General features: G+C 36.4%; 1 protein-coding gene across 1 annotated transcript in view; it reads left to right on the top strand.

Annotated features, from left to right (window-relative positions):
• The window catches only part of IGF1 (insulin like growth factor 1), a 55,134-nt gene extending 27,892 nt beyond the window's left edge, over positions 1–27,242 (top strand). Inside the window, exons 3-4 of the mRNA XM_036401101.2 lie at positions 11,431–11,612; positions 18,913–27,242. Coding sequence (XP_036256994.1) covers positions 11,431–11,612; positions 18,913–18,972 — 242 coding nt within the window. The 3' untranslated portion in view covers positions 18,973–27,242. The remainder of the gene's footprint in view (positions 1–11,430; positions 11,613–18,912) is intronic.
• Positions 27,243–27,587: the final 345 nt, after the last annotated feature.

Below are 27,587 nucleotides of genomic sequence, written 5' to 3'. Positions count from 1 at the left end.
GAAACAAAGAAGAGAAAATTCAGACCCATTTTAGACAAGAAGCATTGTGGAAGTGACTTCATTGTACTTCCATTTAGGATTTTATCCTGGATGCAGAAATGAAACTTTTCTAAATTTCACAAATGGGGAAAATGAGTGAACAGCCTTGCTCACTAAACTTTCTGTACTCCTCACTTCTGGAGGGGCTGCACAGCCTCCTTGGGTTATTTTGGCACCTCCTTTTCTGGCAAGCAGTGAGGAGTTTAGTGAAATTTAGAAGAAAAAAAACAAAGGAAAAAATTAATCCAGCTTTCCCAAACCACAAAAAATTCAATTTAATTTGGGATATCTTTTGCCCAAATTTTCAGTGAGAGCAATGGTCATATTTTATCCAAAAAATCACTCTCGGTGGAAAGAACTCTAAAAGGTTTTGCTACAGAAGACCTGAAAGAAAGAAACATTGTATGCTGGCATCTATATCCTCACTAAAAATGTATAAGTACTAATAGTGCAGGAGGTTGTAAGTATTTTTTTATTTTTTCAATGACATTTGAGTGGATAATGACAAAGTTGATTTGGATAGGTAATTAAATGAAAATCAGCTGCACATCTAATATCTGAAAAACAATTTAACCTCACCTGGGCATTCTCCAACTCCTTCAGTTGTATTCAATCAGATAGAAGAAGCAAAGAGGAAAAAAAATCAAGGATATTGGTGTTTAGGTGGCTTTCTTGTGTGGAAGCTTTGTTTTCTATTCCATTGGATTCAGTTTATGTATATCTGTACCAGATTTAATTGTAGGATTAACTACTTAAGGCTAGTTATCTGGAAATATTTATGATCTTATTAAGTCAAATTCTGGGTACCAACAGGGTATGCCTGAACATCATTTTTCCTCGTACATCTTAAGTCTTAATTGGAATACTGGGCCCTTAATCTCAAATACAGCTAAGTAACTTGTAACCTCAGAACTAAATATCTAAAGACTCACACCATAGATATCCATACTGATGTCTATGTCCAAGGCAAAACAGAATCTCTGCTTTCAGATGATCAAAAGATTTCTTCAAAGTCCTGCAGGCTTTGAGATTTATTAGCATGTAAAGGAATAAAAAATGAGTGATAGGTGTTGAAAACCTGAGAATTAAAAAGGGCTGTGATTTTTAATAACCAACAAGAGATCCTTTAGAAATGCATTTTATAGGAACTACTTGATCCTACTTTCTCATTTGCTCTGACACCATGTAAGCCCTCCACTGGCCAATGATGCCTAAGACAAGTATTTTTTCCACAATGTTTTGTTTTTTTAAATAACCACCATAGATCCTGAGCAGGGCTAGGCTCAGACTGACAAAGTGGATGACATGATGTGAAAAACATTGGCCCAGCACTGGGAAGAATGATTTTGCAGACAAAGTACATTTAACAGGATTTACAGAGTCACCGTTAAGCTTACACATTATGGCACCTGTAAGAGAAATGCAAAACTCCACACACTTATAAGAATACTTGTTCATCCTACTGCTCTTCTGCTGAACTGGAGTCTCTTGCTTAAATAATTGCGGATGTTGTGGCTCAAGAAAAGTCAGTGAGCACCTAAAATTTAAAGGCCAGATCATCAATTGCCACAGCCCTTTTAAAGTTTATAGTATTCCCGTATGACCCAGAGAAGAAGCCTAGTGAAGCAAAAGGACAACAGGATTGCAAAATAAGAGAAGCCATTCAAAAACATCTTTAACAGATGCAAAACTTTCAATTACTAATCAAACTTAAGTTGGAAAGAAAAAAATAAAAATAAAGGAAAAATTCTGGTTACTTATAAAAACTTCTCTTTTAATGGAAATAAACCTTTTTGAAACCTTTTAAATTCCATGAAAAGACCATTGAAACTTAGCAACTGAGGACTGAAAAAAAAATTATTCAGAAACTACATTCCGTTTTAGGAAGCATAACCACAGAGGGCATTGTCAGCCCCATAAAAGAAGGATTGCATCCTCTTTGCTTCATAAAACAGCTTTCCTGCTTACAAGCACTTCTATTTTCAAGAGTCCTGCAGAAACTGCAGTTTTGGTACTTAAGGTGTTATACTGGAACTAATTTCTCCGTGCACTATTCCAGTGTTCCCTTATAATCTCCCTGCATGTCTTCAGCAGTAACAGGGTGAGCTGGAAGGACAAGGAGAGCAAATGTAGTTTCATCTCTTATTCAGCACTGACTTCTTTTTCTTTATGTTCCTTTCACTAGAATTGATTTTCCTAGCTCCTACTTGCAAAACTAAATCACTAAAGGATGGAGCTACAACTGGTAGTGTGAGTGAAAGATGAACCAAATGTAACCATATTTTACCTAGTTTTAGTTCCAGCCACAATGCACTGTCCCTTTCTCATCCCGGTGACCTCATCCTCACTCCCTAATGACTATGTACTCCTCTGGAAAGTTTCACTTTTCTTTTATCTCCTTTGACAAATTTAACAGGAGCATCATGACCTCAAATGAATGTTTCATTTCAAGATTATATTTTTACGTGTCCAACTGACTCAAAAAATATGGTTGAAGAAAGACAGGTATATGGTTAAAGCCTGGTGCTTATGTTGATGTAGGTTCAGTTCCTGGCAGTGACACAGCTTTCTCTTGTGCAAATAATTGATAGTTAGATTCCATAAATATTACTCAAATTATGGTCTTATCTTTCTCCACAAAGAGCTCTTGAAATTTAGGATACAGTTCTGTTTAGCATCACAGAAGATAAAAGAATCTGTCCCAATCTTTCTGTCCTAATTTCCCTTCTGAATGTAGTGGTTAATTTGTACTTTCTAATCAGGAATCTTGCAAGTCGATCTTCACAGGTAAAAGCATCCCAAGATAGCCAAAAGTAGCAGACAATAAAAAATTAATTTTTAATGTTTTGGAATGTTTTTCCATTGTTTGGAATGATTCACATCTAAAATGTTGGCTGTAAGAAAACTATATGCTGGACTTTTACCAAAAGCATTAAGTCATCTGACCATGCTTAAAGTAACTTCTGGAGTAATTCATGTCATAGTACAGGAAAGTTCAATAACAAAGTCTAAAGAAGATTCAGGACTTCATAGGTACAAAACTGAATCTTGTTCATTCCTTAGGCTCTGTTACTGCATCATTGTACAAGGTTGGACACTTTTCCTTGGAAAAGCCCCTGGCAATGATGTGAGATCTTAGTAGACAGAGCTCAGAGCACACTAGAGCAAACCCACCAAAGTTAATGGCGTCAGTGAGGAGTGAGCCAGGCCCTTTACTGGCCTTACCTTCTTTTCCCCTCCTACTTTCTCTTCTATTGCCACACCTTCAGAACCATTACGGTTGGAAAAGACCTTCAAGTTCATAGAGTCCAGCCTTTGACTGCATACCACCTTACTCAGTAAACCATATCACAAAGTGCCTACAGGTTTTTTGAGCACTTCCAGGGGTGTTGACTTCACCCTCCTCTGATCACTGTTCCAACGCTTGACCACCCTTTTAGTGAAGAACTTTTTCCTGACATCCTACCTGAACCTCCCTTGGCTCCACTTGAGGCCATTTCCCCTTTTCCTATCTCTTTTTATTTGGGGGAAGTAAAAATCAACCAACCCTCATCTCCCAACAGCCTCATTACAGGTGGTTGTAGAGAGTCATAAGGTCTCCCCCAAGTCTCCTTTTCTCCAGGCTAAATATTCCCAGCTCTCTCCCTCAGCTGCTCCTTTGTCAGACCAGTGTCCCAGACCCTTCCCCAGCTCTCTGCCCTTCTCTGGACACCCCCTCAATGCCTTTCTTGTAGTGAGGGGCCCCAAACTGAGCCCAGCACTCCAAGTGTGACCTCACCAGGAACAGAGGGACCATCACTGCCCTGGTGCTGCTGGCCACACTATTGCTGATAAAAGGAGGATGTCACTAGCCCTCTTGGCCACCCGGGCCCACTGCTGGCTCATGTTCAGCTGCTGACAACCAGTACTTGTTTCTAATAAGGAAATGAAAATTGTCTACCTTTCTGGTAGGTGACATTGGCCTGTGCCCACCTACTTAATCCTCCTGTAAGGACTATTCTGTAGAAACAAAAATTAAAATTGTAATGTGCACCAATACGTGCACTCATGGACAATGGGAAACATATTAGATGGGACTTGGAACAGCCATTCCTTAATGCCTCTAATCAGATGATGATGCCAAAATGCAAAAGCTAGAGTACCATGTTTGGCTTTTGCTATTTGCTTTCATTTCTCAGTCTACAGCTGAGAAAGAGTAACTACAGAGCTAAAATTCTGATTACAAAGTGCAAAGCAATGTACTGCATGTTACGTGGTCAGTGGCATTAACCACGTATCAGTCATTCTGCTTCACACTGTGCATCAGTGTCCTCTTCTTCTTACCTCCTTCAAGGAATCTCAGCACACCCATTCCCTGCAATCTCTTTAGATGCCACTAAGACAGTATTTACTCACTGAACTTTAAAGTTGGAAGAAAAAGCAAGTTTTCAATACCAGCCTGTTGAGAAGCCTACTAAGGACAGTGGAAAACTTTCCACTGATTTCAGCAGACCTTGGATCAGGTTATATACAAGTAACTTCTGGCATTTGATTCATGAAGACATAATCCTGACTGCACCAATTTACCAGTGACTTCAGCAATGCTACAATTTCACCCAGTCATATGTTTTCATTGTTATTAGTTTGGTAATCCGAATAAAACTCAGTTTTACACTGGCTTGGGACAAGAAGGATATGAAAGGTTCTATCATGACTGGTTCCTACTTCCACCACACACAAGGTTAAGCAGTAATTATTTCCTGCAAGAGCATGTGTAAGGAGGGGAAAGGATGTATTTTCATTATGGATGAAGGTCTGTATTATCAATGCCCTCCTCAATGCACATTAAGGGCAGTATTCAGATGTAGCAATGACCTACTGGCTTCTAATTATCTTGTCCTAAACCCTGATCAACCTGGCTATTCTTGCAATAGTGAATTTGTCTTCAGCAAAGCACTTCCCTTGCCAAAGTATATAATTCTTGGCAGGATCTGGCACTTTCCAGCCCTGGAATCTATGTAGGATTGTGAATTGTGCTAGGTCTGCAAGGTTTTCACCCTCCAGAGCACTGTTTTGGTGCAAAATAAGACATCACATTGTTTCCCATTCTTTTTCCAGTTGGTTTTTTTCCCTCAAAAATATCTAAACACTGAAATTCCTGCTTCATATCCCAGCACAACTCTCAAAACTGTAGTGCTTTCTCTTCACACATTGCAAATGGCTTGGGAATTACTGTGTGAAGCATATTGGTCTATCACATACTTAATGCACTTGATGGCCTCCAAAACAGCTATTCCATAGCAGGAGCAGAGTACAGCACACCTGTATGAGAGAAGAAAATGTTACAAGTGCTGTACTTGGGAAATAAGTTTAGGGGAAGAGAAGAACTCCTTCTCAATTCTATAATGAAGGGGGAAAATGTTTCTGAAAGGATATTTCTATAAGAAAAAACAATTACTTAACTACTGGACAGATGAAATAAACACAGTCATACAAATTACAAATTAAGATCTTCTGGAAAAAAGCTACACTTGTCTCACTTACTTTAAAGAAGTGAAATAGTTATTTTACTCTGCATTTGAAATATCAAAGAGCTGTCTTTATTTCAAAAAGTGAAGTTTATAAATCTCACTTATTCAGGCAAAACACTCTGTGAAGTCCTGATAGATTTCTCTTATTGATCAATACTAACTGAGTGTCCATATTTTCCCAGTCTTACTTGCTAGGATTTCAGAGCAAAGAGCAAACAACTTATTGCATTGGACTCAGTAGTTAATACAATCTAGAATTCCACAAAGCAGTAGCTGTAGTGCAATATCTCAATATTCACAAATGCAGATGCTTTCATAAAGATTTTACTTGTGCATACTGATAAAGCTTATCCTCTATTCTCATGCATATTAAATTAGATTTCAGAGCTAGGGCATCCATTCATTGAGCATTTATAAATGCTAATATATGCTCATTTTGATGAATACAAACAAAAATCAGTCTAAGCATAATAATTTTTTTGCATTAACAAAACATTGAAGGAAAATGGAAACTAAATATTAAATATTGTCACTTCAAAATGCTTGCAACTTATTTACATGAAAATCAGATTGACTACTTTGCACATTTAAACCTTGAGGTATTTCTGGTAGGGGACTTTACAACAATCCCCAAGATTTGTTATTTGCTTGTTTGTTTATTTGCTTGTTTGTTTGTTTTAACACTTCATAGAAGTATCAAAACCCAGGCATTTCCTGCTGATTGAACATTGACTCATAATTTTTCAAATACAGATTAGAAATTCCAGAGCACCCTCAAGAAGTATTACCAATATAACACTAATCCATTTGTTCAAGATTACAAGGAGATGAAAAGTGATATCAACAGTCTCTTATTTTGCATATGAAGGCATTTATAATGCAAAAATAGACAGTACTAGACTAACATACAGAATTTAGTCAAAGAGGTACAGATACATAATTAAACAGCACACTGGCTGACATGTTCTTTAGAACAATTTGTCATATTTAATTATTAAATTGGAAATGAAAGAGAACAGCTTTGTACTGCAGCAGGTGCATACATTCTGTGATTTAGGACAAATAATTTTTAATTTAATTCATTTTCCTTGAGTTCAGTTTCCTAGAAAAAGCTGTGGACGTATGTTAAGACTAGATCAATTAGCTTTATCTGTAGCTGATGAAAGAACATAGTTTCCTTCAGAGGACAATACATTTACTTTTAAGCAAAGCATTCAATACAGGAAACAATCACTCTCAATACACACCTGCACAGGTGATTTCACTGTCTTAAACTGGATCCCTGATTTTCAGAGACCAAAGATGAGCAAAATGTATCTCAAGCTCAGCATCCCTAGCCTTCTGTGCCACCATAAGGCACACAGCACATGCAACTCAAAACCTCTCCAACCACCAGCTCCCTGTCTGGATCTAGCACACAGGAGGTTCTTGTTCAATTACTGTGCTGTAATACAGCAACACAAACTCTCAGACACAGGAAAATCCTGTCTGATTTACCTGCTGCTTTACAGGATGCTCCCATACATCCTGATGCTGTAAGCTGCTGTCAATGCTTCCAAATTGCACCTGACCTCAACGTTTGATGGAAACATTTTGAGTTTCTTGCTACAAGACCACAGCACTCTAACAGGTCAATGGCCTTTCACCATACTTTAAAAGCTGCAGTTGCAGCTGAAGATTGACTCTAATACTAGATTAGGATTAAGTGCACTGTTTTTCAGATTTATGATGCATTTCTGAATTACAGTCTACATGGCACTCGAGTTCTACTGCTCGGCTAAAAAGACCCAACAGCAAATACAAGGAGTCACATAAAAGTTCCAGAAGACATAACTCCAGTTCTTTCCCAGAGTCCTAGATTAGATTAGTTTTTTATTTATCCTGGGCTATTTCTCATGCAATTTCTGATTTTAATACTACAACAGCAGATTATGGTTCTACACAGAATGCCTAGACAACCTGACATTTGAAACTTCTGTAGTCCACCTATACCAGTTCTTCTCACATTGAAACCAGTGGTAAACCAGATCCAGTGGCAGCAACAGGAGGATATTTTGTAGGGATGAGGAAGAACAGAAAGAAACAAGTCCTGCTGAATTACTCCACTGACTTTACATCATTTAAAGGGAAGTGCTGTTAGTGAAGAAGCCAGCTGTTTAACTATTGGAATCCTATACCTTGGACTGCTTTCAGGAGACATCACTGGGACTGAACTTTATATCTTCTTGTTGTGCACTGAAGGAGACATCCACAGATTTGATAAAGTAGATTAAATAAGAGCCAAATATTCTATTAAATAAACTTTGACCTACATGATATGAAATCCTTTTGAGCTAGACACTGACAAAAAAGGAAAGAAACCTCCAAGGAAATCAGTGTACATCAGCAAAAAGGAATGCCCAGGACTGTTGTATGTCCACAGGCAGCACTTTGAAGGTTGAGTAAATAGAAGGAACTTTTGATAACAGCTGGAAGGCAGCACTCAAATTATGTCAGAAAGATGAGAAAGAACTATGGGTTCCCAGTATAGTGACACAGAAGGTGCAGTCCATACTGAAGGCAATACTATTAAAACATTAATACTAAATACTATTAAAACAAAAATAAGGAGGAGAAATTACATTAAAATGCAGAACCACTTGCCATTTATTTACCAATATGGACTCTTGTCTAGAGAGCAACTAAAGTGCTTAGTTATATCAGTCCCTATGCAGGAGAGCACTCAGGCATATGCTCACTGTCTAATATGTGATTTAATCCAACACACCACGTAGGAGCTTGAATGTTTGCCTAGATCTAAGTGCACGCTTTGTTAACTAGATGAACTGGGACCATCTGACCCTGCAGTCCTGCCAGAACAGATGGGCCCAACAGTGATAACATCTGTAAAAGTGGTGGTATCTCCTTGTAATTCTTTATCTCATCTTTCTCTGTGATAGCATCTTTGTATACTGCAGCACTTAAAAGGTCAGCAGCAATTTAAAATCTATTGCTTAAAAATCACTTTAGTCATCAGATACTTCTCAATTATGATTGTGGATCATGATTACTGAAAAGGAATATTTTTTCTGTTAATTTGCTCTCTCTGTTGTACAGCACATTAGGCAATATCACACTTTCTACATCACACAAATTTTAAGTATACTTGATTGCTTTGGTCTTTTGAAAGCCTTGGGAAAACATGTATTGGAATAAAAAAATCCAACTTCTCAATACTAATTTTATCTTTATATAAAGGATTAGCATTTATTATGCCATATGAGGCACAAATATTTAAGCCTACAAGTGAATGTCATGTTTCATAGCTGAAATCATCACTGGTGTGATAGAGATTCCATTCCCATCTTGTTACATGTCTCATACAAGCTTTTTGAAGAGCTATTAGATGTTGTATAATCCTTCATAAAGTTATTATTCTGTAAGATAAATACATCTTTGGTCTGGCTACTCTAAAAATGATTTTGAAGTACTCTGAGATTTTCACCAGAAAGATTCCAGGATTCAGGATTTGTATTATATTTATGTATATTTATGATGGTATGGAAAAATGTTGCTACTGATTAATAACTAAAGCAGGCAGCAGGAATAGGTTAGTAAACCTATCAACTTTATAGATGATTAAATTTGGACATTCTGCTCAAGGTAAAATAACTTGAGCAGAAGCTTTCAGGGTTTAGTTGCTTATGAAAATTTGACAGACTGATAAAAGAAAGGGAAGGTTGACTAATCAGTTCTTGTACCTGCAGTTCAGCTGGATCTGGCACCTGAATATCCAGGAACAGAATTTGCCCTTCCATGCCCTAAATGGGAACAAGACCAAATGTGGTACAGCTGTGGGTATACTGCAAAGTCATGACACTCCACACTTTATCAGGAGTGCTCAGTTTTAAAGGTATTAGGCTAAAACAACCTTATTGGCAGATTTCAGGAAAAATGTCCAGGGAAAAGCTTGTATTTCCTATTGTAACTCAGTGAGGGAAAATAATCTGGGGAAAAAAAAAAAAAACCAAAAACCAAACAACAAAAAAAACCAAACCAAACTCCACATCTCTAGTATTTGTAGTACTTTTCAGTGATACACATAAAACAACACACACACACAGACACAAACCAAAATATTACTGTAATCTACTCCTGGCTTGCTGTACTATTTAGTCTTATGAAACAAATAATTTAGCAGGCAATGTACAATAGAGGCCTCCAGTGAATTGCAATATACAAGTAAGAATGTTTTTCTTTTTGTTTAATTTATAGTCCCTGGGGGAAAAAAAGACATTTAAAAAGCCTGTTTCCTGGGTTTACAAAGCTCATAGGGATAGTTAGTTCTTAACTGGCTGAATTGCTGGCTAAAATGTGAGACACACTGTACCACTAGAGGTCTTTTCATTTGTTAATATCTAAGGCCTCAAGGGTTCTTCATCAGTGGATACATGTTTAAATCACAGGGAACAGTAAAATGTAGTGCTGTCTTTTCAAATTGACAACTACAGGACAAATACAGGGATATCGACCTAAACGTTGCTGTATAAGCATTTGGGGCAATAAGTTCTCAAAGAGAAACTGAATATTCATCTTTTTTTATATCCTTATCCTTTATTTAACTTGAGTAATTCTTAAAACGTAAACTCCTGCCAAACTCTGTGAATAACAGATTTTTGGTCTCAGTGATATAACTGAGAAGGAGAAGAGAAAAAAAAAGGCAAGAAAAGAAATTGGTAGAGCTGACTGAATTGAGTTACTTCATCTTTTGGCTCTTGGCATACTTGTCTTTTTTTCCATATTTTTCATTTCTTAACCAAAGTGGATCATTCTGTAAATGGAAACATTTAATGCTGAAAATGTCAAAACAAAACACTTAATCTTTTCAGAATTTTACTGTCTAAAATCAAATTCTATCAGAATTTTAAAATAGATGTAGTAAGTAAGCAACTACTTACTTTTTGTGAATTTATTGTTCCTTCATTTGTAGTTAGTCATAGCAGGGCAACTGCACATTTGACTTGGTCGTGTACAAACAATCCCAGGAAATAATGGGTCTTTAATCTTTGTGTAGGACAGCAGAGAATTCAGCAGTTACTAAGGAAATCAAAAACCACAGGAGGAAAAAAGACAAAAATTTAAGAGTGTAAGAGTTGTATGAATGAAAGTGTTGGCCTTTACTGGAGCCGAGTGAAAAATGCAAAATATTTGCCAATTAAGTATTTTCCATAGATGGCCAGTGCAAATGCAAAGCAAAGCAAAGCCATGCTATATCACTCCCATTTCTTATCATGTGCAAATTTATGGAATATAAAAATCTTCCACTTTTATCTGTTCCATCAACCTTCCTATTTCATCGGTTACTTTGATTCCTGCTTCCCACTTTTTGGCTGGCAGACCTTACAGCCTGTGCAGTGGTACACAGTATTTCCCCTTTGGAACACACTCTGACTGTACACAGTACCTCGGTGTAGCCTTTCTTATTAGGAAATACTTGCCTACAACACTGTTGTGATCTATGGTTTTACACACTAGCTAAAAACAGTTGGCTCAACAATCAGTTTTCATACAAAAGCTAAAAGGTAAATTTCCTTTGTAAGGTGTCCAAATGCCAGATTTCAGCTTCCTCCCTCTCCATTTTTGAGGCTAAAGCAGTTCAATAAAATATTTTAATAATACTTTTCTAAGAAGGCATAGATTTGCTCAAATGCTTAAATAGCAACCACACATAGAGATCAAAGCTGTCCATTTCCAGGAATATCTGGAAAGGAATATTCAAAGGCAGCCTCTACAATGGCCACTGGTGATTCAGTTAACATAATACACCTCAATAATATGACTGCTCCTGAGACCTTTGCATTTCCTTTCTAACCTAGAAACTCCCCCTTTGTGTTTTGAACAGGCAAGCCCACGGGGTATGGATCCAGCAGTAGACGCTTACACCACAAGGGAATAGTGGATGAATGCTGCTTCCAGAGCTGTGACCTGAGGAGGCTGGAGATGTATTGTGCTCCAATAAAACCGCCCAAATCCGCGCGGTCCGTACGCGCCCAGCGCCACACCGACATGCCAAAAGCACAAAAGGTAGGTCAGGCTGGCAAAAATTCCCAACGAGCAACCAACAACCAAACCAGACCAACAAAAAAAGAGTCAACCAAAAAAAAAACCCTACATATTGTAGGGAAGGAAAATTCTATCAAACATAACATTCACATTCTCTGAAAAAATCCCTTCACCGAGGCTTTTTCTCCTGGGAAGCTGAGAAGCCTCAGAGAAAAGGAAAACAATCCTTATCTCATTTGCTTCTCCTCTGTTTTGCTCATGTGGAATGTGTTTGGAGATTGTTTACCCACAGGTGATTGTTTCATTGGTTTCTGGAGTGGGTTGTTTTGTCTCATTGGCCAATCAGGGCCAAGCTGTGTCGAGACTCTGGAAAGAGTCACAAATTTTCATTATTATCCTTTTAGCATTTAATAAGTATCCTTTCTGTATTCTTTAGTATAGTATAGTGTTCTTTAATATAATAAAGTATTATAAAATAATAAATTAGCCTTCTGAGAACATGGAGTCAGATGCATCATTCCTGCCTTCATCGGGACATTCCCAGCAAATACAATAATCAAGGCTGGTAACATAGAAAACAATTGGTGTGTTCTGCCTACTAGATTTAGTGGAACTTTGGAAAATAGTTGCCAAGGTGGGAAATAAGTGGGAAGTAGTGTGTTCCATCTCATCTCTTAGAACAGTGAATTAAACACGGAATTGCTAAACCAGTAGTTGTGAGGTCTTATCCTGCCATAGGGCAGTAAGTCACAAGTTCCTACATCATCCAGTCATAAATACCACCTAAGACTTCTTTCAAAAGAGAAACTAAACACTGAATGTTTACCAACTCATCTACCCAGAATCTCTTCACTCATCCTCCTCTCTTAGGTAGAGGTAGAGTTGGTGCTGAAGAAGGAAATCAGACATTCTGCTATTTATTTTACATTTAACTGAACAAATTTTTTTCTTCATTATTTTTGCCCTTTTTTTGTTTCTCAGAACTAAATTAAATGGATAGTCACTTCAATCATTGCATACTTAATTTTAACTATTTAAAGTTCAATATATATATATGTACATATTCTCCAAGCCACTTCCAATATTGATTGGTATTATTTATAGAATTGTGGAGTTCTGAGTATCCAGATTTTTGTTCCTCTGATACCAGATATACTGTATCTATACTGTATGCATCAACAGAGCCTATAGTTCAGAAAACCCATCTTAGACTAGGCTACAATTAAGCTCATGTTCAACTGTATCTCCTGTTTGAGGTCTGAACATCTGTTTTACATATTATCTGTCTTCTGCTGTAAGTCCCCCATGATTTATTTTATTACTGTTGACCCTGTCTGTCCTACACACATGTTGGCACCACTCCTGCAGTTATCTGAAAATTTTTGCTTTCAAGACCTGGAACCTAAGATTTCATAGGAAGTCAGGAAACCAGTGCTGTATATTAAAATCCTTAAATATCAACTTTATGAAAAGAACTATTATAACCATTCCAGCATCCATTCTTTCCCATAAGTCAATTCATAGAATGGAGTCCTCTCCCCTTCCTTCCTCAAGAGTTTTCCAAAAATCAGTGTTCGTGTGATCCTTCCTGGGAAGTATCACCTTGAGACCTCAAAGGGCACATAGGGCAACAAGTGAAGACTTCTTCAGGTGGAGCTCAACTGCAGACAAGAAACCCCTGGTTTAGGTTTATTCCTGTCTGGGCACACATAAACTTAAGGAAAGCTGGAGAGAAGAAAACAGGTTTGGCCAGGAATCAAGTCTGCTCCTTCCCATGCTTGTTGCTAAGGAGATGGATAAAACATTGGAGTAAAGGAGACAAGATACCTGCCAGCTCTTTGATGAATCTCCACACCACTTTCCTTGGAGGACTAAGGAATGATGTCATCTTTAGGCAGCTGTCCTCTTCCCAGTTTAAAACATAGGCAGGAGAGCACTATCTTTTACAGACAGGAAAGACCTTGTATCTTTCTGCAGCATCAGGGGAGGTAGCACTCAGGAGAGGTACTGGAAGAAGGAAAAAAATAAAAGGGAGTTGTAATTGAGTAATTGAGAGAGCATAGCTGCTGAAGAAATCATCCCAGAAATTGAAAAGGGAAAAAAATCAAGAGGTGAAAAGGACAGTAAAAGGACAATGAGGAGCACAAGAGAAAGAAAAAGGGTGAGGGAATTAAATCAAAGAGGTCAAGAAGACGGAAAGTATTGCAAAACTGAATGAAGCAACATGCATCCCAAATAAAGGATGGAATTTTTGGAAAATGTGAGAGAAAATTAAATTAGAGATAAATTTAATATTAAAGAAAACACCTTTTTAGGAAACTGTGCGTGAAAAGGAGCATGTTGAACAGATAAAAGAAATCATAAATGCTTCTCAATAGGAACTTGGCAATAAAATAACACATCTGATGGGAAATACAAACAAATTTTCATTTTTATCGGTGGATGAATTAAATTAGTTCGAGGAAATGAAAATACAGAACAGGTAGGAGAAACTACTATTCAGATTTCTGATAGATAAGAGGAAAGTACACTGGAGGGAGAAGTGGAATTCAGTAGGACAAAAATAGTACATATCCTCATTTAATTTTTTTCTTTTTCTTTTCTTTTTGCAATCAGTTGTACATGCCACCATTAAGTAAGGCAACTGTTTTCAAACTTTATTTGGACACACTCTCCCAGAATGAATGTATTTAGATAGTTCATAGTGTTGATATGCCACTGATTTTAACTAAAATAATAGATATGCTTAAGTCAAATTATTTTTCTGTTAAACAATGTTTCTCTCAATATGATATGCTATATATGAAATCTATATCTTCTTCATAGGAAGTGAATATATATATATATATATATATATATACACACCTATGATTATATATACAACCTCTTCAAAATTTTCATATTTAGATGCAAGATGTAAGGTAGGACTAGGTGCAATACATAAGAGGTTGTTCGGTTCCTCTCAGATTTCATGGAGAATCAGTTTCTTATGCATTTCATACATTGGATAGTCTTTTTTTCAGCATCTCCTCAATCTTTTTAAATGGTTAAATCCAGGATTTGGGGTTTTGTCTTAGTGTTTGTAGTGCTTAAGTAAGTGGTCTATTTCCCCAGTTCCTTGTGCAGATGGTTCCTGCCAGGTACAATTTGGTAGATGATCTTAGTTGAGCGGAGTAGGGATCTTCCCTTATTTACAGTTTCAGTATTTCTGCTGGAAGGCAAAGTAATGGTTTCTCCTAGTTCCACACTATATTTAGAGTTTTAAAGTGCAAAACAAGAGCAAGAAGGGGAGTTTAAGTCCTGTCTTCAGTGTCATGATACCATCTAGGTTTTCTTTTGTTTGTTTCTTCCTCTTCTGAAAAATGCTTAAAGTTTAGTGAATTATCCTTAAGTGAATTAAATTTTAACAGCAATTTGGAAAACTATTGAGTAGCTCTTTGAAAAACAACTGCCCTACCAAAGGAAACAACTGAGCAATTTTCACAACTGCACACATGAGGGGAGATTGTGACCTTTTCAAATGAAGCAGTGTCACAGAAACAATGTCACAAAGTTCTTCTAAGATTATGAAGTACCTTGAAAATTATTACTGAATATGAAGGTTGGTGAGGCTGATTTAAAAATCCAGTAAAAAAGAACTATACAGCCATTTAGGTTGGAAAAGAACTCTAAGAACATTGAGTCCAGCCATTAACTCAGCACTGCCAAGTCCACCAGTAAATCCTGTCTCTAAGTGCCACATCTACATATATTTAAAATAAGTGCAGGGATAATGACTTCACAACTTCCTTAGGCAGCCTTTTACAGTCCTTGACAATGTTTTCTAAGAAAAAAGGTTTCCTGCCATCCCATCTACACCAGCCCAGGCACAACTTGAACTTGTTCATGAACATAGTGCCATGTCATCCCCTTGCAACCTGAGCAAAATGGTAAAAGTGGTGCATATCTAGATATAATTTTGCTCTTCCTCAGATTTACAGTCCTTTTTCTTCTTTAGGCCTCATATGTGAAAAATACACATAAATATATATACCAACAAAGTATGAATAGGAGGTGGATTTTCTCAAAAATACTTTTCATATTTTATCCAATCCTCAAAATTTAAATAAATACTGAGTGGGACTAAGAGAGAAAGGGAAAAGATACTAGTATTTTTACTTTAAGAAAATGCCATTAAGAAAACAGAAAAAGTATTGCAATATTTCTCATTAATTTTTCTAAGACTGGCAGATTCTTTTGTAATTGGCTCAGTATCAACTCAGATACATTCACAGGCCAAAATAAGCACCACAGCACCAATCCTAATTTCTGTTGAAGCCATGCCACATTACCAAGCCAATGACTGAACTTTTAGGTGTAACAGATAGAAGGACTTGGCCTTTTCAGAGAATTATTTTCTCCCATTGCTTGCTTTGCAGCCCTGTTTTTATGTCAGTGATCACACTGCCCACGGAACTAGAAAGCTTTCAGAGACCCCAGAGAATTCATAGCTAAGGTATCATGCCTGTTACTACAAACATTAGACTTTCCATTTATTACCAATAGAGCAAGAGAACTTTCAATGCCAATATGAGGTTTGAATGTCTGCCCTAATAGGATAAGAATGCTGCTGCTTGCTTCTCAGTACCCTTCCAGCTCAGTCAAATGACCATTGCTGAGGTAGTTGTTATCCCACTGCTAACGATGCCTCCAAAGAGCCATGCTGAAGGTGATGGGCTAGAAGTCTGCTTCCCTGTTCTTTAGCTGACTCATAAATTGACCACATTTTGCATCTCTCATCTTAAAATTATGATTGTCTTTGTGTGGGTCTGAATATCAGCTCAGAGCAGTTTTATTTCTGATTACCTTCTTCTCAAAGACTTGAGAAACAAACCAGACTTTTCTACACCAGTACAAATGCAGATCTGAGAACCTAATTCAGGTATTCCCACCTGCTTTTGGGGTCTGTGCTTTTTTCCCCCCAGTGGTCTCAGTATTTCATACTTGAAAATAATGCATTTTCTGGCATGCATGCTACCACCAGTACGCTTATTGGTAGTTATGTATCAAAATGCTGATTCCGGAGAAGGAAGTAAAAGCAACCTGCCATCTTCCTACAATTTCAAAGCTAGTTGTATCATGACAACTCTTTTTCCACCTACATGTCATTATTAAAATCTGTAAGTGAAACACTCCTGCACCTTAGTACCTGCTTTATTTGAATGATAAAGCCATTTTAAAGTCAGACAACAACAGTAGCAGTGAGAGTTTATATTTTCATTTTGGAAACATACAGCTAATTTTCAATCTAAATAGACTTTGAAAGTCACTGCAATGCAAAATGGCTGTTGTTTCATTTTAAGGCTCTCACTGTCTTTTTATAGATCAAGAGTTTGTAATCTTTAAGAATATATGACTTTTGGCAAATAAAATGAAGCATTGAGCTTTTCCGACATGCTGGTAAACTCTCTTCAAGGAGGAGCACCTAGGGTCAGCACTGAGGAGAATATTTTGTTTTGTTGCTGTGTAGAAAAAAAAAAAAAAAACCTGGGCATATGAGTAAAGAAATTCCTGTTTTCTTAGCTCATTGTAACCAATATAAGAACTTGTAGAATAAGGCAGGATCCTTAGTGTTGGCAGACTCCTGTGAAATGCTGCAATGATGATTTTAACCAGTGAAAATTTAAGGGTTCACCCAGAATGAGTTTTCAGGATGAAAACTAATGTATAACTTAGGAAAAAGTGAAGGCAACAAAGGTCATTTTGGAAAAGCTGGAAGAGAAACAGGCAATGAAAAGAAAAATATATTCTAATTTAAGGATAAGCAGAAATCTGTTGACATTTCTGATTCTGTATTTGATTGATGCTATTCTACAGCAATATTAGCAAAACTGGATGAAGACAAGCCAGAATCCTTCTGAACTGTGCACAGAAATAGTGACTAGATGATTAATCTAGTCTATAATGGCATATTCCTAACAAAAACATTTCTTCATTATGACTATTTTGTTGTTAACAACTTTGGCTTGTCAGTGTTGATAAATCCTAGTTTGGCTCAATGTTTTATACTTGGTGGTTGTATAATTAAGTTAACAATTACTAGTACTGCCTAATTTTTTGTTTTGCATACTAAAAATAATAATTCCTCTCATATCCATCAGATGCCAATACAAATCCAGTGAAAATTATAAGCTCTCTATGAGTTCAAGTTTTGTAATCCTTTGAAAGTTTCTGATTTGCTTTATTTTTAATTTAATTTCTGATTTTATTTTTAATAGATACCGAAGGGAAATGGAAAGGTTATAAGTAGAATAGTATTTTTAAGGGAAATTACTAAAAACCCCCACAAAACCAATGCACCAAATTAGCTTTCATTTTATTTCTGTCCATTAGAAAAGCAAGAAAACATTATTACTTTAAATTTTAGAGGCTCCTTATTTTTAGGGCTTAAATAACAGCTAATGCAGTGGTAGAGCTGCATACACATGGCTTCACCTTTTACAGAGATTTTGGTTTTTTGCTTTTCTTAGGAAAAAAAACCCATAATTTCACTGAACTAAGGATTTGACTTCTGATGAGTATTATAAATATGGAGCATCACTTAAAAATTCTGGCTTTGGTCTGATACAGAATATGCAGTCTTGGGCCTGGTTAACATTTTCTAGAGTGGCAAACAAGGAAATCAAATTGAAATGCATACACCACTCCCATCACTGCTGCTGCTGCTGGCCTGTGTGTGGAATGACAGGGAACTGAGGGCATTATTCACGCCAAAGCTCTCTTGATTTGCCTGGCACATCACCTTGTCTGTTTTGAAAATATAAATTATATGGCTGCAGGTCCTACAGCAAACCCACAATTTTTTTACTCCTCAATCTATTGAGGAGTAAATCTATTATGCCATCTGTGCAATATGTAGATAGCAGAGCAATTTTGAAAATACCTGGTACCGAAGCCCAAGAGATTCCATAAATCCTGCAGTTACAACTCAAAAGTTTCCTGGCCCATCTACATCCTCCTTTTGCAAATATCTTTGGGAAAGAAAGGAAATCTTTGGTACCTGCTGTACTACTAAAGCCCATCCAGGTTCCAGCCGCAGATGCCTCTTCTGCCATGATCAAGAATGACAACAGTCAAAGTGTTTATGTCTGGGAGAAGAGGGAATTTCAGGTACAGAAGTTCTGCATAGTTAAGTTCCCTGTAGATAACTGAATTATTGATTAAAACACAATTACCTAGCAGTTCCAGCACTCTGGACAACTTTTTTTTACTGTTATAAGTTTTGTGATCATACAATGTATTTAAAACTACCTGTAATAAATTTTTCTTTCTAAACTTTCAGGAAGTGCATTTGAAGAACACAAGTAGAGGGAACACAGGAAACAGAAACTACAGAATGTAAGAACATGCCATCCACAAGAATGAAGAATGAATGTGCCATCTGCAGGATACTTTGCTGTAAATAAATTATTTGTTAAACATTGGAAGACTTAAAAAAAACCTTTGTTTTAAAAAGCTTGATGCAATTTCAACCAATGGGCATTCTCCCAGTGAACAATGCAACTAAACATTCCAATATTAAGTCTTTAGAGAACAGAACATTTTAACCAGACCAGAGCTAAAAAAATTCTGTGGTTGATATATTGCTGTTTGTTAACCTGTTTTAAATGTCCTGCACGAAAACTCTTAAAGTCCTGTGCCCCTCAAAAGCCTACAAATTTTTGGGCTTTTGATGGATCCAATTGCACTAAATTAACCTATGAACACTGGCTGTTGGAGTCATTCATCAGCCTTGTCTAAGTGGTGTTTTTTTTTATTTGCACTTCTTAACAAGCAACAGGCTGTTTGTTTTACAGTGTCTGAAAACATTGTTTGTCTACCCCTTCATATTTGCACAGTTTGACATTCCCAGTAACAGCAGCAGTAAGGTAACATATACAGTTTTAAACATCCATTAATTCCATCTCTGGCATTTCGACAAAATATGGGTTATAGATGCATTTGTTTTAAGACAGTTTTATTCTTCCTTCTCTTGCAAACATGCAAATTCTTTTTGCAATTTGTGAGACAAAAGATTTTTAAAAGCAGTTAAAGCATACATAGGCTCTCGAACCAGTAATGATTCTTCCAGGTAATTATTTTGTAACAGTATAGGTAACTTCTTTCTTCCTCCATATAATGCAGTATGTAAAATTTAGCATATCAACAATACACATATATCAAACAGTATGTAAAAAAATCTCTGTTTTATAGTACAACGGTGCTATTTTATAGTTTGTTACATGAAAGGGTCTGGCCAAAACAGTAATAGGTAAAAGCAAATATGGTAAAAAGCAAAAAAGACCAAGCCAAAGATTAAATAACAAATTACTTTCAAAAATATTCAGCTTAAATCAACTAAAATGGCTTCAGATTTCAACATGAAAATAACTTTACCATCTTCAAAAGAAAATACTTGTTTTCTCTTAGATACTTGAAGGGTGGTGTTTTGACATCTGATTAGGTGGAACAGAAACTCATGTATAGGCCCAGGGAAGTCAATTTGAAAAACAATTTGCCAAACAAGTGACTTCAAAGAGTAGTCCACCAGGGCCTAAATGTTTCTGAAATATCAGCACTCTGTTCAATCATAAAGGAGTACTCAAGCCCCGCTCCATTTTAATTCTGCCCAAAACCAGATGTGGCTTACCTGACTGAGTTGGGCTGCATACCTCTGTAAATCAGAAAAGCTAGTCTAATCACCAATTTACTGGTGTATAATGAGTCCTTGAGGAGAGATTAACCATAGCATCCTTACACCCTCACTTACAAGTGCCATTCATGTGCTCTTGTGGGAGTCAGAGATGCCCAGATAATCCCTGCCATGTAACTCTGATAGGCCCTGCAGAGGTTCTTCCTTGAATAACACCTCTGCTGCATTTTTGTAAATCAGCCCAGTGTAGATTGGCCAAGCAGTGAAGGAAGATAAGCAGCCAACAGTGTCCCAAGGTGAGCATTAAACCTGTCTATGAGAGAAGGGAAGGCAGAGGAAGAGGGAGGGAGGAGAAAGGCACTGATCCACCCTGTCCAAGAACCCCAGTGTGGTCCCATTCAACTTTTTCCCCCTCACCATGCTGCATGTGGTAGGCTCAGGCAAGGGAGGAAGCATTTCTTGGTCAGCTCCAAAGGGGGCCTGGAAAACAGTGTATGAAGGGAGCAGTTAGCGAGGTGGCAGATTAGATCTATAAAGGAAGTATCTCCTTTTGAAGGCTGCTCAAATCTGCCTTACTTTCTACTGCAGTATCCCTTCTGGAGAAGAAAGGGCTTTAAAAGCACAAGAGAGAGTGGATAACTATTGACTTAAACACAAGAGAAAGTTCTCTCCAGACTGCATATGTACAGCTCCTCAATAGTCCCTTGTGAAACAAGCAGGAAAGGTCATAAAAGTCTAACAAATTATTGTAGTTCCTTTTCTATTCCCATAGAAAATTTGTGGTTTGTATTTTTAACAAGTGCAATGTATTCCTATACAACTCTTTAAACCCTCTGCTTTCTGTGAGATGGATGTCTATATGCACAATAAGCTGCCATAGCAATGTAAAAGTAGAACAGCAAATGAATAAAAAAATATGTCACAGCTCTCACTGACTGAGATAGTTATGTTGAAAAAGGAAGAAAGTAAAGAGAAACAGATGGGGAAACTAACCTAAATTATTTACCACCAATTCAATAAACAGAGTTAGCAATTCTGATACCTGTCACAGCTCCTACAGGCCTTTTTTTGGCAGGGGGGATGGAGAGGGAAGGACTTTTACTTTAGTGGCTGTAAGAATTCTGCAATGCAATCTAAGAACAAGCCATTATTTTGATGTCACAGACAGAATACATATTTCCATTTCAAGCCCCATGACCCTTTCTGTCCCCTGTCTCTTCTGAATTTCTAAGGGGAAGAGGGAAAAAGGTGTGAGGGTAAAAAGCAATTTGAGATATCTGTGGCAGCAAGTTTCTTTGTAGATAACTTTTTTACTGATGTGCTTTTAACTGAATAGCTATACATCATTTTGCATTAATTCCTGCAAATTAATTCAAATTTTTGGTCTTATCTTGGGATTCACACACACATTCATGCCACTATATTTCTCCTGTTGAAAAACCATAATTAGAAAATGTCACTCGGAGACAGCAATATTTATCACAATTTGACAACTGTCTAAACAAATTGGAACAATTCTTGAAAGCAGCTAAAATAAATACTGAATAGCTGCAAACTTCAAAGGCAACACTTTGCTTTACTAGAGAATAAATATCACAAAATGGGAAGTAGCTCCAGCCCCACAGAAGTGGGAAATACATGGGTGGGGAATGCACTTTGTATAAGAAATCTCCAGTCATATGGCAGGGAGCACATGGTAAACTAGTTAGTATGAAAGATAAAGAGCTGCATTCGCTTAATAATCACTATAAATCCACTACTTAAAGAAGTTGAAGCATGAGCTAAAGCATCTCCCTCCCAAAAGTACAAAGCAGTCTGCCTTGAAAATCTTCTAATCAGAGAAATTGAAAAGTTCAGCAGGATTTTTAAAATCACTCCAGATATTTAGGAACAGGGCTCCCACTGGATGCTATTGATTCTCATAAATCATTGAAATGCTAAACAAAAGCCCATTTCTCATCCTTCCCTATTGTGTAAGTCACATGACAGAGATCACAGATCTCTGCTTTCTAGAATAGACCTAAAATTCCAACTATTACACAGAATATCACTGAAATGCATAATTTAAAAAGTGAATTAAACCTCATTATTTTCAATCAGTCCAAAAAGCACTGCAGATCTAAACCCACTTCAGTTAGTATCTCTCTTTCATCAAGGTAGCAAAATTTAAGTCTCAACTCCATAGTAAACATAATTAGTCATTAAGAGTTTAAATGGAAAATCAATAAATTCTTCATTCTGCTCAAAATGTAGTTATAAACCCACACTTCCATGAAGGACCTGTATGAGCTTATTTGCACCATTCAGTCAAGAGAGACAAGAAAATCAAAGCCTGGGATATTGCATCCAGTCCTGGTAGATACCTGAAAATAGCCCCCTTTTATTTCCAAGGCAGCTTACCCTGCTGATCCCTTTGGTAAGACTGAAGGATGAATTAGTGGTAAGCTTTTTTTACAGAAGAGAATTCCACACAAAACTAGGAGCCATGCTCAGTTGCCCCTGAGCTCCTTGTTCTCTCAGTACCAATGGTTAAAGTCGATTAATGAAGACTTCAGGCCAAGCCCTGTGGCTTGTTGGCTCTCCATTCTACAAGCAAGTGCATGATACGACAAGACCAGAAAAGTGTATTTGCATATTTGCTTTACCTGTTACTGATTTGGCCAACAATGCCAAAGTGGTGCTATTGTTTTGTTTAAGAAAGTACTTGACTAAAATATAAAAGAAAGCATAAATATTTTTTTAATGTATGAAAATTACATAGGTATGGTTATTAAAATAGAAATAAAACTAGCCATAACTTTTCAACTTTTTGTCGCTCAAAAAACAGCAAAGTAATCTTATATCGATGCAGGTGGGTCAGGAATAAGAGTCAAAATGCCACAAAAATTCACAACTTTAAATGAAATTCTGAATTCCTATTCCAAGTCAGAAATTCAGATGAAGAAAAGTGTTAGAAGTCAGGAAACTGAAAGCCTTGATGTGACTGAAAGCTTTTCAGATTGTGCAAGTCCTATATCATACCAGAGATTTTTAAGCCATACTCTAGTCTGAAATCAGTATAGAATTTGTCTTGCTCAGTGGCATGATATGATTGAGATTATCACTGTGCACACATTTTCAGTTTAACCTGATTACTTTCTTACTCACGGCACCTAATTGAAAACTTAATGTTCTTAAAACCCACAAAGGATGCAAGCACATCTGAATTTAACAAGGAATGAAAAAAATTATTCCTAATAGGAAATTGTTGGGGTTTTTAATTCTCATCAGTTCCAAATTGTGAGAAAAAGTTGAAATATATGGCTAACAGTCTGTGAATTATTTTTCTTTTATTACTTTATGTGGTCACTATGAACAACCTTATGTGCAAAATTTCACATTTCATTTTTCTGTTTTGAAATTATCCTAAATTAAGCCCAAAAAGAGATTCTTGGAACCTATAGGCCAAATAGAATACTTATGTTGTTCTGATGAAGGTATAATCCATATATTTAAAATGTTTTATTTTTAGTCTGAAAAGGAATAGTAATAATTTATTTGGGAGGGTCTATTTATACTGGTCCCTCTTTTTAGGTTACTGGTCAGTGGAAATTAGTCTTCCAAACACCCAGCTTCTAATCAAAACCAACGTTTTTCCTTCCTCCTGCTCCACCCAGCAAACTCAGTTAAAAGACTATTGCAACATAATTTTATTGTTTGTCTGTTTGTTTGGGAGGGTTGTTTTGCTTTTATTCACTTTGTTTTGATTCTGGGGGCAAGGGATAAGGAGGAGGAGACGAGTGATATTTTTTTCTCTTGGGTACAATCCGCATAAAATAAAGAATTTTTCTTAATGAGATTACCAATTATCCAATTCATGTGTGGAAGTGGCATTCAGTAAAGCAGCTAGATTAAATTTGTCTTGAAAGAAGGAAAGAAAGATTTCAACACAAAGTTGTTACCCATTCTACTCCTACATTAAACATGTTGCTTGCGACAGCATTGGAGTATTTTACTGGACTATAAATGCCCAAACACACAGTATCTGATATATAGAAATCTTCTTTGACTTTTTTTTTTTTTACACCAAGGGGGGTATGGGAATGCCAGAAATTTGGTTACACGTCATGCAGTATAGAGATTCCATTCTGGCAGAGGCCAAAACAGGAGGGACCTCCCTGATGATTACATTAAAATCTTATCAGTAGCTGCATAAAGGGTGTAGTTGTGTATATATACACATATACAGACACATGTACATATATATGGGTATATATAGACAATGCTACAGCGTGTGCATGTCTATGTGCATGTGTGTGTGCACGTGTATATTATGCTTTTCTTTCTCCTGTCAAGTAAAATTTGAAATGCTTGCTTTTTTCTCTTCAGATTTTATGGATTATATTCAGTAATCCAACTGGAATCTAATTTTAGAAGAGCATTGTGTAATATGGATGTCACAATTTAGGTCCTGTCTTTGTTTTTCATACCTAAAGAAATGACCTGATATTTAAACCATAAGACACCTCTTCATTGTCATCAGGCAAATATATTTATCTGTTTAGATACAGATATAAAATACTAACTCTGAGGGCCATATTATAAAAACCTGTATTAAAATTTTATCTCCTATTTCATTTTTCTCCATAAAACTTCTATTAAGTGTGGGTTTTTTAAGTGCAAGCATCTCTTCAAAGTAAGAATAATAGGTAATATAAACAGAGCTGAATGATGATTTCTGTCATCACCTCAACTATTATTTTTGTCATTTATATGTTTTTTGTAAGAATAATTCATCCACCTCTACAGCACTCTTAACTACATCAGAAGTGGAAAAGGCTTAGCAAATTCCTATACCCCAAATTATTTATAATAATTATTGATTTCTCTGTGCTGTTCAGTAGCTTTTTATTTTGCCAGCTTAGCTCACAAAAGTCATAAAAAGCACCAATGTGATACTTCTGCTGCTAAACATTCTTTCCTACAAGTATTAAACATACACCCACCTAAAATATCTATATATTCACATTTTATTGAATGTTTGTGAGAAGTTTGTGAGAAACAAAAAAAATACAGTTGAGAGATAATTTTTCATACCATTTTTTAACTAAATCAAAGGCATTGCATTATTATATTTTCAATTCATTAGTAGAATTTCATTCCTCTAAAGCAGCAACAAAATACCTGCAAAACAAAAAGGACTCTATCCTGACAAATTGGATCTTGCTTCATGTACTCATGTTAAAGAAAAAGGTTTATTCAGATAACTATATAAACAACTGGTTAAATGAAACTCCTATTTTGTTGTAAATATATTACTTCATAAATTTAAAAATCAAGTGAATGTTCCACTCTTCCTGGTTTACTGGCATTAACCTGATTTATGGTGTGAAAAAAATCCTCACTTCAAAAATGATCAAAGACAAAGGATCCAAAACAGACTAAAGTGTTATCAATTAAGAGATAAAATGTCCTTATTTTGTGCACAGCAATTAATTCTATCCTTTTTTTTTTACACTAGAATTTCAAATGCAATTAATATAAATACTGCATAAGAATTATGGTTCTCTCCAATATTTCCACTTAGAGACAAGTTTGAATATAATACAGCACATACAAGTGAGAGCACATGATACAGTGTGATACACTCATATATTTTCATTTATTACAATTTCTAAGGAATTAGTCCAACAGAATTCTATAGAAATCCTGAGCAAGTTGAAAAAAATAATTCTCAGAAGAATAAAGATAATAGTTGCCTGATTAAACTAAGTCTCATCAGACATGAGTCATAAAAGACTTCACTGAAAGCAGATTGGTACTTCATTATATTCTGAACAGCTTCACCTGTAGTCTGACACCTCTCATTGCTTTTGTCAGAATGTGATGGTTCTGTTTCACAGTTTCTTAATCCTTGGAGTCTTAAGGTTGAATATTAAACATGTTTATCAAGACCAAGGATGTCAGGAAACAAAATGAAAGTAGAAGAAGCAGCACCACCTGCTGCTGATAATCAAATCATATATAAGCTTTCTTTTCTCCCAAATTACTGCAAAGCCACCCAGAATGCTAAACAAAGAGATTAGTAGCACTTGCTTTTCAGGACAGTCTTTCCATAAGGAGTAAATGTCCTCTCTTTCTCAGTGTTGGACCTCAATTGGTATCCTGACAAAAACTGGGGTTTCCATGATGCAAAGCATGAATGTGGATACATGAATTTCTGATTTCACTACTGAATAATCCTACTATCAACATTTCAAGTCATTATAACCAAACAGTGACAAGTGTTAAGTGTTCATTTACTAGAAACCATTTAAATATCTATTAAAGTTCTAACTGGATTTATTCTTTCTTTTTTATTTTCTCGTGCTTACTCATAATACAATGTCACTACTTGATGACAAATAATATTTCATACTGTGTATGTAACATCATTGTGTTGCAGAATCCCCCAAATACCTCAACAATGTCTTTGTTGCGCTATTCTCCCCATCTAGCACTTATAAGCTTTTTTAGTAACAACCAATAAATCAAAAAAAATGGAGCTCTTGATATGTACAAATATAAAAAAATTCAAGAAGTTTTGCTAGTTTGCAGTTCATGTAATGCCATCTTGACCATTCTCTTCCCCTCTCTCTATGAGCTGTCTAGAACAGTAAACTTTGCTCCATAAATAATAGTGTATTCATGCTTTTAAAGGCTTTTATATGCATTTATGGTAGGTAAAGGTTGGAAGAGGTAGTTGACTGATTTTCACTTTTATCTACTTTGATTTCAGTAAAGGGCTTTGTCACTCTGTATACATAAAGGCTAATGCACCCTTTGGTTTGTAGAATGTACTGAAATGTTTGCAACCCTCTTGGTATCAGGTCCAAAATGTGAAGCATTACTGTTAAGAGGGTATCTTTCTAATGTATTTGTATGTATAGTTTACACCTCTGTGAGGTCTAATAAAGGATTATGGTTAATAAAAAATGTGTTGAAAATTCATCATCCATGCAGATTTTGCAGCGATTTGCATTATTCCTTTCCCTTCCCTGGCATGTACATTTCAATTTTCTCAGAATACACCAAAATCAGGACATACCTTAGCAGGGTGATCAGGCTCCATTCATCCTAAAATAGAGCTGGCATGGAAAGTGGCTCAAGAGCCTCGATGAAAGGAAGTGTCAGCAGATGAAATTATGGAACCTAGAGATAAAATTGATAGAAGTGAATGACCAGGAGCTGACTGTGTTCATGCACAGAGGAACATGACTGAACTCTGCTTTACAGAGGTCTCTCAAAAGCTCCTCACTACAACAGAACTATGTGGTAGCCAGTATCTGGCTTGTATCTCTATCACT

The sequence above is a fragment of the Molothrus ater genome, chromosome 5, assembly GCF_012460135.2.
Source record: "Molothrus ater isolate BHLD 08-10-18 breed brown headed cowbird chromosome 5, BPBGC_Mater_1.1, whole genome shotgun sequence".
Classification (NCBI taxonomy): Eukaryota; Metazoa; Chordata; class Aves; order Passeriformes; family Icteridae; genus Molothrus; species Molothrus ater.
This window is presented reverse-complemented; position numbering and strand designations above follow the sequence as displayed.